This window comes from Cetorhinus maximus, chromosome 35 (genome assembly GCF_964194155.1).
Source record: "Cetorhinus maximus chromosome 35, sCetMax3.hap1.1, whole genome shotgun sequence".
NCBI classification, from domain to species: Eukaryota; Metazoa; Chordata; class Chondrichthyes; order Lamniformes; family Cetorhinidae; genus Cetorhinus; species Cetorhinus maximus.
The window spans coordinates 9,950,191-9,965,763 of NC_135913.1; the positions used below are offsets into that span (position 1 = coordinate 9,950,191).

At 45.0% G+C, this 15,573-nt stretch overlaps 1 protein-coding gene across 2 annotated transcripts in view; it reads right to left on the reverse strand.

The window, feature by feature from the left end:
• The window catches only part of LOC144672034 (NACHT, LRR and PYD domains-containing protein 3-like), a 51,427-nt gene that overhangs the window by 12,908 nt on the left and 22,946 nt on the right, over window positions 1-15,573 (reverse strand). Inside the window, exons 7-9 of one of the 2 annotated variants that reach the window (XM_078533982.1) lie at window positions 3,046-3,216; window positions 2,294-2,458; window positions 1,071-1,235 (exon numbers count right to left, since the gene is read on the reverse strand). In XM_078533982.1, coding sequence (XP_078390108.1) covers window positions 1,071-1,235; window positions 2,294-2,458; window positions 3,046-3,216 — 501 coding nt within the window. The remainder of the gene's footprint in view (window positions 1-1,070; window positions 1,236-2,293; window positions 2,459-3,045; window positions 3,217-15,573) is intronic. The other variant, XM_078533981.1, reaches the window with a different exon arrangement.

Genomic DNA, 15,573 nt, shown 5'->3' on the forward strand with positions numbered 1-15,573 from the left:
GATGTTTCTTGTATCTTCTACAGTGAAGAGAGACACAAAATGCCTGTTCAACACTTCTTCCATTTCCTCATTTGCCATTGTTAATTTCCCAGCCTCATTTTCTAAGGTACCTATGCACACTTTAGTATTCATTTCCTATATAAATATTTGGAGAACCTCTATCAGCTTTTATACTTCTAACTGGCTTTCTCACATTCTCTGCTGATAAAAGGCACCTTTACAATGATGTCATTAATTAATCCAGTCTCATTGAACATTCCCAGGACTAAAATAGCCATTCTGTGGTTGTCACTGGAACATACTCACTAAGAAACTGTCTTGAATACACTCTATGAACTCATCTTCCAGGCAACCTTTGCCATTCTGCTTCATCCAATATGTATGAAGATTAAAATAACACGCAATTATTGCAGCACCTTTCTTACAAGTGCCCATTATTTTTTCATGTATATTCTGTACGAAAGTGTGAAGGTATTAGGGGCCTATAAGCTACTCCCACATGGACTGCTGCGGTTCAAGAAGGCAGCTCACCACAACTTTCCCAAGGACAATTAGGGATGGGCAATTAATATTGGCCTAGCCAGTGATGCCTGGATCCCATGATTGAATAAAAAAGTGACATGTTACCTTTGCTAATTCATATTCTACTCAAACTAATTCTACATCTTGATCTTCAGAACTAAGGTCATCTCTGACTTCTGTACTAATGTCATCAGTTATTAACAGAGCAACCCCACCACCTTTTCCTAGCTTTTGTCATCGAATCACTTTTCTCTTTTTCCCAAATTAATGGCCAACAGTGACCGGGGACAGACACCCAACTCTGAGGAGGAGGGGAGACCTCGCAATATTCCCCTACACCCGAGACACAAAGATCTTTGGGACTGGCATCCCATAGCCTAGGGTTCAGAGAGAGAGAGAAATAACATGAATCAAACTAAATGTTTCCTTTTATTCATAGCTAACACTAATAATAATGGACAGTGTTTTTTAATACTAGTAACAGTGCTCAAATATATTGTTAAATATTAAGTGATTCTAAACACAATCTCACACTGTCTGGTACTTACTCCAGTTTCTGTATTTTACAGTCCGGTCCCCTCAGAGCTACAGACAGTCGTTTCACTCCTGAATCTCTCAGTTTGTTATTACCCAGGTTCAGATCTGTCAGTGAGCGATTAAAAACAGAGGCAAGATCCTCAGCACAAGAATCTGTCAGTTTGTTGTCCCTTAGACTGGGGGGTGGGGGGAGGGTTCGAGAGAGAAAAAAATAACAGGAATCAGAATAAATTTCCAGTTTTTTTCAAAGAACGTAACTGATTAAAATAATAATATACAGTGCGAAACATTCAAGAAAAACAACTTCAAAACATAAAAGCAATCTCTAATTGATGCTGTGGGTGTGAAATATAAAGTCTGCAGCTCTCTGAGGCATCTGTCTGCCTTCAGGGAGCTCACTGGAAGCGCTCACCAGCACTTACAGTGAGGTCGGTGCCGCCCCCTTCCCTCCCCCAGTGGCAGTGCTGAGCCTTTCCCCGGGTACGCTTCACACTGGCTGCCTCTCAATTGGCCAAGCAGCGTAAGATCATGGTCGCGGGGCTGATCGGGCAGAAGCACATTTCACATCCGCTCCCAGGCTCCCCGATCGTGCACCCGACAAGGGAAAAATTCAGGCCAGGTTAATGTTTCAGTTTGATCAGCTTATATTAGAACTGGGAAAAGCAGCGTCTTGACTGGTTTTAAGTGACAGTAAATTGGGGGGAGGGGGGATTGCAAATTGGAAGTGCACCGATTATTAACGTGACAAAACTGGTGAGGGTACAAAACAAATCAGAGGTGTCAGCTGTGGCTCAGTTCATAGCACCCTCGCCTTTGAATCAGAGGGTTGTGGGTTCATGTCCCACTCCTGGAAACCAAGAATTGTGAATGTACTGGAAAGAGTTACAATCTGTGACTGTTGATAACTCGAAAGAGTTACAAAACAAATCACGGGACTCCACACCTTAAACCCGTGTCACTCGTGTGTGGACATGGAGGGAGGATGGTAAAGGAATGGAGTTTGTGACGGGGAGAAAGATAATGGCTGTGAGGTCAGTACACAGTGTTAGGCTTACAGCCTCATATGTGACTAAGGATAAAAGTGAACTTGGTCAAAAGGTCTTGCCCACCCAGCCACTGGCAATGTCCAGGCAGCAGCATTGGCTGTCAGAAGCTAATAATAGTAACAGTGCTCAAAATATATTGTTAAATATTAAGTGATTCTAAACACAATCTCACAGTGTCTGGTACTTACTCCAGTTTCTGTATTTTACAGTCCGGTCCCCTCAGAGCTACAGACAGTCGTTTCACTCCTGAATCTCCCAGTTTGTTATTACCCAGGTTCAGATCTGTCAGTGAGCGATTAAAAACAGAGGCAAGATCCTCAGCACAAGAATCTGTCAGTTTGTTGTCCCTTAGACTGGGGGGTGGGGGGAGGGTTCGAGAGAGAAAAAAATAACAGGAATCAGAATAAATTTCCAGTTTTTTTCAAAGAACGTGACTAATTAAAATAATAATATACAGTGTGAAACATTCAAGAAACACAACCTCAAAACATAAAAGCAATCTCTAATTGATGCTGTGGGTGTGAAATATAAAGGAATGTTCTGGAAATAGTCAGCCTGGGAGACAGGATCTGTGAAGGGAGAAACAGAGCCCAGAGTCCCGCAGGCGGGCGCGTGCCTGACCCAAGCAGGCGGGGAATCGCGCGAGATGATGTTGGACGAGCGTCCTGACGTCATCTCGCACTCGCGCGATATTTGGCTGGGCGGGCACGCGCAAACGTTGAAGAGCTCCCGCGGACAATGAAGCGGGAAATTAGACCCGTTAGAGAGAGAGAGAAATAACAGGAGGCAGTGGAAATGCAGTTTCATTTTCATTAATAACATTATCACTGACATTAATAATAATGGACAGTGTTTATTTATTTTTCTAATAACACTGCGGAAAATGTCCTGTTAGACATTCAGTTATTATCAACATCATCTCACACAGTTTGGTACTTACCCCAGTCTCTGTATTTTACAGCCCGAGTTCCTCAGAGCCACAGACAGTAGTTTCACTCCTGAGTCTCCCAGTTGATTAAAACCCAGGTCCAGATCTGTCAGTGACTGGTTTGTACTGATCACAGAGGCAAGATCCTCGGCACAAGAATCTGTGAGATTGTTATTGAACAGACTGGAGACAAGGGAGAGAAAACCAACAGGAATCAGGCTAAATCTCTGGTGTCTGAGGGAACACTATTAATGACAATAGTAATGTTCAGTGTGAGACACCCCATTATATAGAGGGAAAATACTATTGATGATGAAAATCTGAAATATAAATAGAAAATGCTGGAAATACTCAGCGAGTCAGACACTATATGTGAAGAAAGAATTAGAGATAACAGTTTGAATTTTAAGCTCACCCGCCAGGGGGTTTTTAAGTAATGGGTGAGAGTAAAATTTTTGGGCTGGGTTTCCCACCAGCCGAGACCTCTCAGCGATTGACGCTGGGGTGGGTGAGGTCTCAGACGGGCCACCCGCCCTCACCCCAGTTGAGGCCCTTAAGTGGCCAATTATTGATCACCTGAGGGCCCTTTCCCACCCAGCCTCAATTTTTAGGTCGGCGGGAGGAGTTCCTGGGTCTGGTGGAAGCCCAAAAATAACCGGATTCAGGCCATTGGCGGAAGGGGCCAGGGGCGGGGAGGTGTCTCCATCAGAAGCCCCCCTTTTAACCTCGGACATACCCCATCCCCCTCGCCCCCAGCTGCTCCACCAAGGTCCAGTGGCCGCAGGACCTCCCTCCAACCCTCAGTCCCTGACACCCCAATCACCTACTGTCCAGCCCCCAGGCCTCCCCTATCCTCCCCATCCTGAGACCCCCAAAACTTACCTTGTCCTGGACTCCCAGGACTGAGGCTGTGGGGAGTGCATGCAGTCTCAGTCCTGTCCACAGCAGCTTCTGACACTGCATGAACTAGAGAACTGCCGGCCCATCTGATACTCTGGCAGGTCTCAGAGACAGGACTTCCTCCCAAGTGAGGGGTGGAAGTCCTGCCTGCAGCCAATTAACACTCATTGGCGTGTGAAATCTCCGTGGGACAAACAGTGTTGGCGGAGATGTGTTCCCCACCGAATCTTCGGATGGCGGGATGGGAAACACCACCATCCGAAAAATCCTCGCCAATGTTTCAGTTTGTTGAGCCTTTACCAGAACTGGAAAAAAACAAGGACTTGACAGGTTTTAACCGACAGAGAAATGGGGGAGAGGGAGGTAAGAAAGAAACAAAATGGAAGTGCAGGAGTGATTAAATGAGTAAGGGATGCTGGTGCATGAAGGACAGCAATCGTTAACTCTGGGTGTGAGACTTTGCTTTTTGAGAGTCAAGTTGCAGCATGAAATGTGGTCAAACATCTGTTTCAGGTGACTATTAACACCTGAGTAGGAAAACTGGTTTGGCGTCTGCTAACATTGTAATCAATGGGACAGATAAGCCTGTATGGGTCAACCATCATCAGGAACAAGCTGGCCTTTGTGCCTCTTGATTAAAGATCAAACACTGTTTAAAGTGAGTGAGAACATAAGCTAACAAGATCAGCCAAGTTGGCCACCAGAGAAAGAGCAATCCCCATTTTGGCCAGAGGGCTGTATAAGTATGAACTGAGATCTGCAGTATAATACACACACCTGCAGCCAGAGACAGTCACCGGAAGCAGGATCTACATCCTCATCAGAAGACCAGCCGAGGGGTGAGTGTAAGTGTTATACTAGCAGCTTTGGGAATAGCTAGCTCATAGAGGGGTAGTCTAGGGACATGATGTCTCATATATATCACATGTGCGACTAAGTGTAAGCTTACTGTAAATGGATGTAAAGTGGGAACATTTCAGTACAGATTGAGAGTTGATTCTGAATCACACATTTGTGTTTTTCTGTTGGGCGTTGAACCACGTCATACTCGCTGTAATTCTAGGGTCACGACCTCAAAGGGATAATTTCCCTGCTTGCAAGACACAATCACAGCATCCCCAAGTCCTTGTCCGGGGATCGCTAGAGGATATGGGGCCTCAGTGATCAGGGGATGGAGTTTGTGGTGGGGATGAGGATAATGGCCGTGAATGCAGCACACAAGGTGAAGCTGACAGCTTCACTTATGACTTATGATGAAAGTGAAATTGGTGGAAAGGTCATTCCCACCCAGCCACTGGCAATGCCCAGGCAGCAGCATTGGCTGTTAGAGACATGTCAGCCTCTCTGGAGGGTCCAGTCAGAGTTGATTTGTGATGACCAAATGGCTCCATGCAGGACCCATCCCTGTGGTGTCATGATGGACAGTCAGGATACACCAGTTTAGGCTCATTCCGGACTTTGATGGAAGGTGAAGCGCTGGAGCTGGGAAGCCTAGAGGCTGGGCGGCAATCACTGATGGTGAGATGGGTTGTGGAGCTGAGAGAGTGAGTGGTCTAATAGATGGACACAGGAGAGCCTCTGGTGACCACAAAACATCTCATTCATTTGTCCATCACTGTTCACACACAATAATTTGAAGGATGTGTTTTAATATGCATTTCCCTCCATTCACGATTCTCGCTCTCGCAAATCAAGGACTTCTGTGACCTGGGGCCAGCCGTCCACCTCTGAGGAGGAGGGGGGTCCTCAGAGGGTGCTCCATCACTTTATTCCCCTGCACCCTCAGCACAAACATCTGTGGGACTGACATCCCAAAAATGGGATTAGAGACAGAAATTACATGAATCAGAGTAAATGGAGATTTTTTTATTAATAACTTTATCACCGGCACTAATAAAATTGGACAGCGTTTATTTATTATACCAGTAACAGTGCTGACATTGTTTTGTTTTCTATCCTGCTATTATAAACACAATATCACACAGTCTGTACTTATCGCAGTTTCTGTATTTTACAGTACGGATCCCTCAGAACCTCAGACAATAGATTCACCCCTGAATCTCCCAATTTATTAAGATCAAGGTTCAGATCCGCCAGTGACCGGGGTTTGTCCTGAGAGCAGAGGCGAGATCCTCGGCACAAGAATCCGTGAGATCGTTATAAAACAGACTGAAGATCAGAGGGAGAAATATAACAGGGATCAGGGGAAAGTCAGTGTTTTAAAGACCATTAATGACAATAATAATGTATAGTGTGAGAAATTCAAGAAACAACTTCCATTTATCAAGAAGGTAAAATACTATCGTTGGTGTAAATCTGAAATCTAAATAGAATATGCTGGAACTATTCAGCAGGTCAGGCAATATCTGCACAAAGAGAAAAAGAGTTAAATGTTTCTGTCAATGCGCTTTCATTAGAATTGAACAAAAAATCAACAAATCAACAGGTTTTAAGCAACAGGGAAATGGGGATGGGAGGGCAGCAAGGAAAGGACAATATGAAAAAGGATGACCTTACAAAACAAAAGCACAGGATTCCCATGTCCTTATCCGGGTTGCTAGGGAGGGGCTTGGGATGGCCAATGGCTCGGCAATGGAGTTTGTGATGGGGCTGAAGATAATGACTGGAATTTTACCGGAGGCGGTGAAGGCTTGATCAGATTGTAAGTGGGTGTTTGGACGTAGGGTCAGGGTAGTCAGAGTTACCAATGCGATATTATCAGAGCTGACAGGTGGGAGGAGCCGTCCACTTCGGTGGTGCAGACAGGGGACGTCCCGGTTCAGACAATGCTGGCGCCATCTGTAAAGGCAGCCAGCAGTACTTTCAAACACAGCAGCTCTGGAGGGACTAGCGAGGGAGCCCTGGTTACTGAATGAAGAGCTGAAATGGCAGAAGACAGATCAAGGGTTGCACGCTGATGAGTGCTGCATGCAGGAGACATGCATGTGGTGCCATGCGGGACAGTCAGGCTAACACCAGTATAGGCTAGTGTGTCTCTTTGATGGGTGAGTTACATGAAGATTTCTATGCTTTCAGATGTAAACAACTGACGAGAGGGCCTGAGCCAAGATGGGTCACTGGACCCCAGATCTCCTCATCCTTACACCCATGGAAATTCAGACACATGAACTGGGAGATCTGGAGGCAGGACGGGCAATCACTGGTGTTGACGTGGGTTGTGGAGCTGAGAGAGTGCCCTAATGGATGGACACAGGAGACCCTCTGGCGAGCACAAAACAAACATTTCCCTAGAAACACTATTTTTTCTTTCACAGATCGAGGGCTGTGACCGGGTGACAGCCATCCACCTCTGAGGACGAGAAGGGGACCTCAGAGGGTGCACGGTCACATTATTCCCCTCGCACCCTCCACCAGTGCAGGTACTATCACGTCGGGAGATAGTCACATTCCATTAGTAAAGGAGTCACAATCTGGTGAACAGCACAGACACGCCCGAGCAGCTGATGGAGACAGTAATAGCCAAGGTCACTCACACTCGGAGGGCTATGGGAGGGAAAGGCAATGTCAAGCTTCAGGCTGATGACATGTCACTAGCGTTGAAGACGCTATGTGTACTGTATGTGTCTTCAATGAATTTTAAGATGGTGCATCACAAAATCTTTCACCATTATTTTAAGGACACTACTGGGCCTTTAACAGTTCACTGGCTCCTGAAGACGCACAAGGCAGCAGATGTTGGAACTGCAGCATGAGGTATGTTAACATAAAGAAGCTGTGTGCAACCAGACACAAAGGATGTAGGAGTTAATCCAAGCTATGAGTATTGCTGTGTCCTGGGCATGAGTGCCCTAGGCATCCTGTACTGAGAGATTGGTGACCTTGATGGACAGTCAATCCAGCAGACCAACGATTGGAAATACACACTGACCTGCATGTCATCACCACCTCCATGGGAAATGGCTGGGTGAGAGGGGGTGAGGTGACTGGAGTCACCACCAAGTCCTCGGACTCCTCAGGTGAGCAGGGAGGGTCCAGTGTGCCCTGAAAGTGTATAGGAGTGACTGCCTGCAGCATCTGGGGGCTCCTCTCAGGGTGCTCCAGGATTTGGCAGCGGGTCCTCCACTGCTCTGACCGGAACACCAGCACCTCACAAACCCACGATAACAGAGCCGATTCCAGTATCTGTGCAGGAGGCCCTCAGTATGCTGGGGACCTCCAGACCTCAGGGAACCAGAGGACACCACCATGGTCATTGAAATCCTCGGATGAGAAAGGTCAGCACCCTGCCTCCACCTCAGCTGACAGCGCAGGGGGAGTGCAATGGAGGAGCCCCCATCATCATCACTTTAAAAGGTTCATCTCATTGCACTTGGGTTTCACAGGGTTATATTTTGTTGTGACATATCACCTTGCTGCGTATGTTTCTTCAATGAATTTTAAGATGGTGCGTCACAAAATTAATCTTTCACCATTATTTTAAGGACATTACTGGGCCTTTAACAGTTCACTGCCTCCTGCAAAGGGTGACAATGGAAGGACAACACAGAATGAGTTCAATTCATTTCCAACGTTTTTGCCTCATGTGGTAACGGTTCCAGGGAAATGTTCAGGACATTCAAAGAAATGGTGGAACAAGGCACAAGGTGGAAGATTAATTATATTAAATGGGTGTCTAAGTAAAGACTCATATGGAACACGTCTGTATGTTGAATCTCAAGCTTCACTTGCACATTTTGACCAGGTGACAGTGCAGGGACGGTGATATAGTTCCAAGTCAGGATGGTGTGTGACTTCGAGGGGCACTTGCAGTTTCTGATGCATCTGCTGACCTTGTCCTTCCAGGTGGTAGAGGCCACGGTTTTGGAAGTTGCTGTTGAAGGAGTCTTGGTGTGATGCTGCCGCCAATGTGGGTCGGTGGTGGAGGGAATGGATGTTAATTTGGTCAATGGGATTCTGTTCAAGCGTGCTCATTTGCCCTGGATGGTGTTGAGCTTCTTGATTGTTGTTAGAGCTGCACTGATCCAGGCAAGTGGAGAGCATTCCTTCATATTCCTGACTTGTGGCCTTCTAGATAGTTAAGAGATTTTGGGGTGTCAGGAGGTGAGTTACTCACTGCAGAATTCCCAGCCTATGGTGTAGGAGGGAGGGGGGTGGTGGTGGAGTGGTGGTGAGGTTAGATTCTCTCTTGTTGGAGATGGTAATTGCCTGGCTCTTGTGTGGTGCATTTGTTACTTGCCACTTATCAGGCCAAGCCTACAAATTCTCCAGGTCTTGCTGCACAAGAACAAAGAAATAGGAGCCGGAGTAGCCTGCTCAGACAATATGATCATGGATGACCTAGGGCTTCAACTCCACTTTCCCACCCACTCCCCCTGTTGCTCAATCCCATGAGGGAACAAAAACCTGTCTCTCTCAGCCTTAGAATTATTTATTCAACGATGGAGATCCACAACCCTCTGGGATAGAGAATTCCAAAGATTCATAACCCCTTAAGTGAAGCATCAGTCCTTAAAGTTCAGTAGCCTATACTGAGACTGTTTCCCTGAAGACAGAAGTTAGGGAGCTAGGTAAGAAATTAGCAAGCGCGGCCTGAAAAGCAGTAATCTCTGGATAACTCCTCGTATCCCGCACAAGTGAACACAGAAATAGGAGGGTAAGCAGATGAATTAGTGGCTGCAAAGATGGTGCAGGGGAAAGGGATTAAGAATTGCTGGGACTTTGTAACCAGCTCTGAGGGAAGTGGGACCTCTACAGGCCAGATGGATTGCACCTAAACAGACCTGGAGCTGAGTGCCTGGTGATTTGCTCCTGGTATTGAGGAGGGTTTAAACTAACTTGGCAGGAGTGTGGGAACCAGGAGGTAATATCAGAGAGGAATACCAAGGAATACTGGGAGAAATATATAGCACTAGAGTAGGAAATAGTAAGTTATTAAGTCTGTACAGAGTAAGGGGGAAGACAATAAAGTCTAAATCAGGGTTACAGAGCATGTTAGTGAATGCATGGAGTATGGTAAATAAGATTGGTGAGTTCCAGGTGCACGTGCCATGTGGAAATATGGTGTGTGGCTGTAACAGAGGCCTCACTCAGTGAATGGCAGGGCTGGGTATTAACTATTCCTGAATATAGGGTATTCAGGAAAGATAGGAAAGGGAGAAAATGGAATGGGGTGGTTGGAATGATTAAGCAGAATATTTCAGTGCTGGAGAAAGGGGATGATCCAAAGAGGACAAGGACAGAATTTATATGGCTCGATCTATGGAACAAAAAAGGTGCAATTACATTGCTAGTCTATAGGCTGCCAACTAGGGGAAAGATGGAGAAGAACAAATTTATAAGGAAATTCCAGAGAGGTGCAAGAATTATGAAGTAGTTATAATGGGGAACTTTAATTGTCCAAATATAGACTGGGATAGTATTAATGAGACAGGCAGAGAGGGGCAAGAATTCCTAGAGTGACCAGGAAATGGTTCTACAGCAGCGTGTTTCCAGTGTGAGAAAGGATGCACAGCTTGACATGATTCTTTGGAATGAGATGGGCCGAGTAGATCAAGTATAAAGGAATGATCACTGTATCGTAAGGTTTAAGCTGACTATGGGATAAAACAAAGAACAGCCCAGATAAGAATAATTAATATGGGGAAAGCCAACTTTAATGGTCTAAGAATGGGTCTGACCCAGTTAAATTGGACTGTTTGAGCCAATAATCGTCAGACGTGGCTGGCCTCCCCCATTGAGGATGGGAATATTGGTGAAGCCTTTTCCTCCAGTGAGCTGTTTAATCGCCCATCACCATTCACAACTGGATGTGACAGGTGTACAAAACTTTGATCTTATCGGTTGGTTGTGGGATCACGTGCTTCTCCCATTAGTTGGCCTGCAAGTTGTCCTGGGTTGTAGCTTCACCAGTTTGGCACCTCATTTTTAGGTGCACCCAAGTCTAAGTCATTAACATATATCAAGAAATGTAATACTGCTCATCCTGAAGCAACCGGTGGAGAGCTCCACTGTCTGCTTCCTCGAACTGAAAAACAACCATTAACAACTATTTTCTGTTTCCTGTCACTCAGACAACTTTATATCCATGCTGTCACAGTGCCTTTTATTACTTGGGCTTTAACTTCGCTGCCAAGCTAATTATGTGCCTATTAATAAGTTTTATTTTAAATAACACTATTCCCAATACTAATAATAACGTGTTTATGATTCAGATTATTAAATATGTAAATTATTGATATTGGCAGCTGCACCTTGAGCTCTTCAGCCCCAAGCTTTGGATTTCCCTCCCTAATTCCTTCCACCTCTCTACGCCTCTCTTCTCCTTTAACACTCTCGTTAAAATCTACCTCCCTGACTTGGCTTTTAGTTGCCTGTCCTAATATCTCATTTACCACACTGCCCAAGTCTGTTCGATGACACTCCTGTGAAGTGTCTTGGGACAATTAACTATATTAAAGCTGCTATATGAATGGAAGTTGATGTTGTTGTTGATGACACCATGACTGATACTAATGATACCGTACAGTGTTCGACATCCCGTTATCAGAAACAACATCTCACACAGTTTCTGAATTTTACTGTTGGGTTATTGGGAGCCACAGACTGTGATAGTTTATTCATTTTGATAGTTTATTATCTGCCATACCAATATATTTATGGAAGTTTTATACTTTTATTACAAACTGAGAAGCTTTCAAGTTTAAAGATCTATAATGTGAATGTCTAATTAACCTAAGCTAAAAATGTAAGAATACAATATGGGTGTGGAATTTTACAGCACGGGAGGGGCTGTAAAATAGGATGGGCCGTTCACAATCCATTGACTTCGGCGGGGTCTGGAAAATCCCACTGGTGAGAGGGACCATAAAATTCCACCATGGGAATTGTAGAAGCAATAATCTTCTTCTTCATTTTTAAATTCTGATTCATGTCTTTGAGAATGACTTTAAATGATTTTTAAAGGTATTATTCCTGAATCTTGCAGTTTGTCGTAACTCAGGTCCAGACTCATCAGCCCAATTTGTACTGAGAGGGAAGCTATGAATATGTGAGGCTGTTACTATCCAGCTGGAGATCAGAGAGAGAAACATTTCATGAATCAGAGTAAACCCGGGGTGTTTATTAATAACAATAATACTTGTAGTAATGAAAATGTGCAGTGTTTATTAGTGACGCTATTACTGATACTCGTAATAATTTACAGCATCAGACATACAGTTATTATAAACACAATCTCACAGTCTGGTACCTTGCTGGGAGTCAGAGCGGAGCTGCGGGAGACAGTTGGGTTCTGAGGAATGCCTACAAATAAAGACCAGGGATTGCAGAGCAGCCGACCTTGCTGGGAGTGGGAGCGGAGCTGCAGGGGGCGGTCGGGAGCTGAGGAATGCACCGTTTCAGCTGCTGACAAGCAGCAGTGGGGGGGGAAGGCAATTGTGACGTCACAGGAAGCCAGTGCGTTGATTGGCCGGTAAGTGCCCAGTGGGAGGGACAGTGTGCGCGCTTAGACTGGAGTGGGAGTTAAGGTAGATCTATAAATAAAAATAACCAAGACTTTGAAATTAAATAACCCGAAACTTTAAAAGCTTAACATTAAAATTTAAACATGCATTAAAAAAATAATTAAAACACATACCTGTGTATTCAAGAAGCATATAACTTTTAGTTGTCAGTGGTATTCACATTCAATAAGCACAGTAAATTGTAGCACACATAGGAATAAAGTTGTTCAGCTAAGTGAACTAAATAAGATAGGGTAAAATGGCAGGACAGGTGTTGCGTTGCAGCTGTGGGATGTGAGGTCGCTTGGGTGCCAAGGCGATCCATGACAAACATGCCTGCAGAAACTGTAAGCAGCTAGAGGAATTCCAGACCAGGCTTATTGACCTAGAAGCCGAACTGCAGGCTCTGCTCAACACAAGGGAGGGGAAGAAATGACTGGGCACTTTGTTCCAAAAGATGGTCACACCTCTTAGAATAGGGTCACCTGTTTTGGTCAACAGTGAGGGACAGGATGACGTGGCTGTGGGCAAAACAGGTAAAGGGACCAAGCATACAGCAGTGGAGGAGCCTCAGACTTTGCAATTATTAAACAGGTTTGAGGTGCTCACAACCTGTGTGGACGAATGCGAGGCCTGCAAGGTGGATGAGCAGGCTGGCCATGGTATCATGGTACAGGAAGCCATTCATGTGAGGGGGAGAAAACAGGAATGTACTTATGATAGGACATAGTATAGTGAGGGGAATTGACACTCTTCTCTGTAGCAAGGAGTGAGGGTCCAGACAGCTGTGCTCCCTGCCCAGTGCCAGGGGTCAGGACATCTGTTCAGAGCTGGAGAGGAACTTGGTGGGATGGGGAGGATCCAATTGTCGTAGACCATCTAAGTACCAACGACATAGGCAGGAAAAGGAAAGAGGTTCTGCAAAGTCAGTGTGAAGGTCTAGGTGGCGAATTAAGAAGCAGAGCCTCAAAGGTACTACTTTCTGCGATATTACCTGAGCCACGTGCAAATTGGCAACGGGCCAATGAAATTAGAGAGACGAATGCGTGGCTCAAAGACTGGTGTGAGGAGGAATGGGTTCCGGGTTGTGGGGAACCAGCACCAGTGGGGGCTGTACCATGGAACGGTCCACACCTGAACCATGCTGGGATGAGTGTTCCTGTGAATTGCGTAACTAGGGAAGTAGAGAGGGCTTTGAACCAAACGGGGTGCATGCGGACGGGAGGGGGTGGGGGCGGTGAGTGAGGGAACAAACTTGGCTAGATGTAGCAAATCAAGGGGTAGAGTCAAGACAGGAAAACAAAATAGTAATATGAGAAATGAGGGACAGAGAATGGCAGGAAGGGCCAAAGGGAAAGCACAGAGAATACACCAACAGTCAAGACTAGATGTTACAAAGATAACAAAGGCAAAACTATTGGCTTTGTGTCTGAATGCATGGAGCATTCATAACAAAGTAAATGAATTGATAGAGCACACCGAAGTAAATAAATATGACCCGATAGCCATTATGGAGTCGTGGCTGTAGGATGACAAGGATTCAGTCCTGAATACTGAGGTGCATGACATTGAAGAAGAATAGGAAGATCGGTAAAGGTGGAGGGGTAGCACTGGTAATCAAAGATAGCATTGGTGCAACCGTTAGAGATGACCTTGCTCCAGGAGATCAGAATATAGAGTCGGTCTGAGTTGGGATGAGAAATAGTAGGGGAAAAATTCACTAGTGGGAGTGGTCTACAGGCCCCCTAACAGTAACCACAATGGAGGACAAGAAGAAATATTGGGTGGTTGTGATAAAGTGGCGGCAATAACCATGGGTGATTTTAATCTATATATAAACTGGAAAAATCAGATTGGCAGCGTAGCCTGGATGAGGAGTCCTTACAATGCTTTCGAGATAGTTTCTTAGAGCAGCATGTTCTGGAACTAACCGGGGAGCAGGTTATATTAGACTTCGTATTGTGTAACGTGAAAAGATTAATTAGTGACCTGAAAGTGAAGGCACAACTAAGTAACAGCGACCACAATATGATTGTATTTTACATCCAGTTTGAAAGGGAGGAGAATGGGTCTGAGCTAGTACCTTAAATTTAAATAAGGGCAACTATGTGGGCATGAAAGCTGAGCAAGCAAAAGTGAACTGGGATACTTAGCTTTAGGATATGTCAATAGAGAAACATTTAAGGGGATAGTTCAGAATATTCAGAATAAGTATATTCCTACGATAAAGAAAAAAATCCTTAACTTATTTACATAACTGGTTACATGGTTAACTAAAGAAGCTCAGGTAAGCATCAAACGTAAAGAAAATGCATATAACAGTGCAAAGATGAGTGGCAGGACAGATGATTATAAAGAATGGCAAAGAATGACTCAAAGGTTAATCAGGAGAAATAAATTAGCGCATGAGAGGAAGCTAGCTAGAAATGTAAAAATGGACAACAAGAGTTTCTACAGGTACTTAAAAAGGATAAGACTAAGTAAAGTGAGTGTTGTTCCTCTACAGAGTGACAGTGGGGAATTATTAGTAGATAATAAGGAAATGGCGAATGAAATGAACAAATATTTTATTTCTGTGTTCACTATAAAGGATACAAAAAAACATTCCAGTAATAGCTGCAAATCAGAAGGTGAAAGGGGAGAGGAACTTGGTAAAAAGTCAATCACTAAGGAAGTGGTACAGAGCAAACTGATGGAGCTGTGGGCTGACAAGTCTCCTCACCCTGATGGACAACAGCCTCGCGTATTAAAAGTGGCTAATGAGCCAGATGGTGTGTTGGTTCCAATTTTCCAAAATTCACTAGATTCTGGAAATGTTCCATCAGACTGGAAAGTTACAAATATAACCTGTCTATTCAAGAAGGGAGTGAGGCACAAAACAGGAAACTGTAGGTATTTGTGGTGGGGAAGTTGTAAAAATTGATCATTAAGTGGGTTGTATCTAAACACTGAGATAAATTCGGGTAATCAGGTAGAATCAGCATGGTTTTGTGAAAGGAAAATGAAGGGTAGAAAGGGAGGGGGGTTGGGTGGGGTCAGGCGCGATCCCGATGGGGACCCCAGATCGAGGCTGTGCCGCCATTTTACGTGGGTAGAACAATTAAAGCCCGCCCAGTGTGACGCACGCCCCCGAAGCGCTGAACGCTCCCTGTGGGTGCAGCGGGAGTGCGGCTGGGGT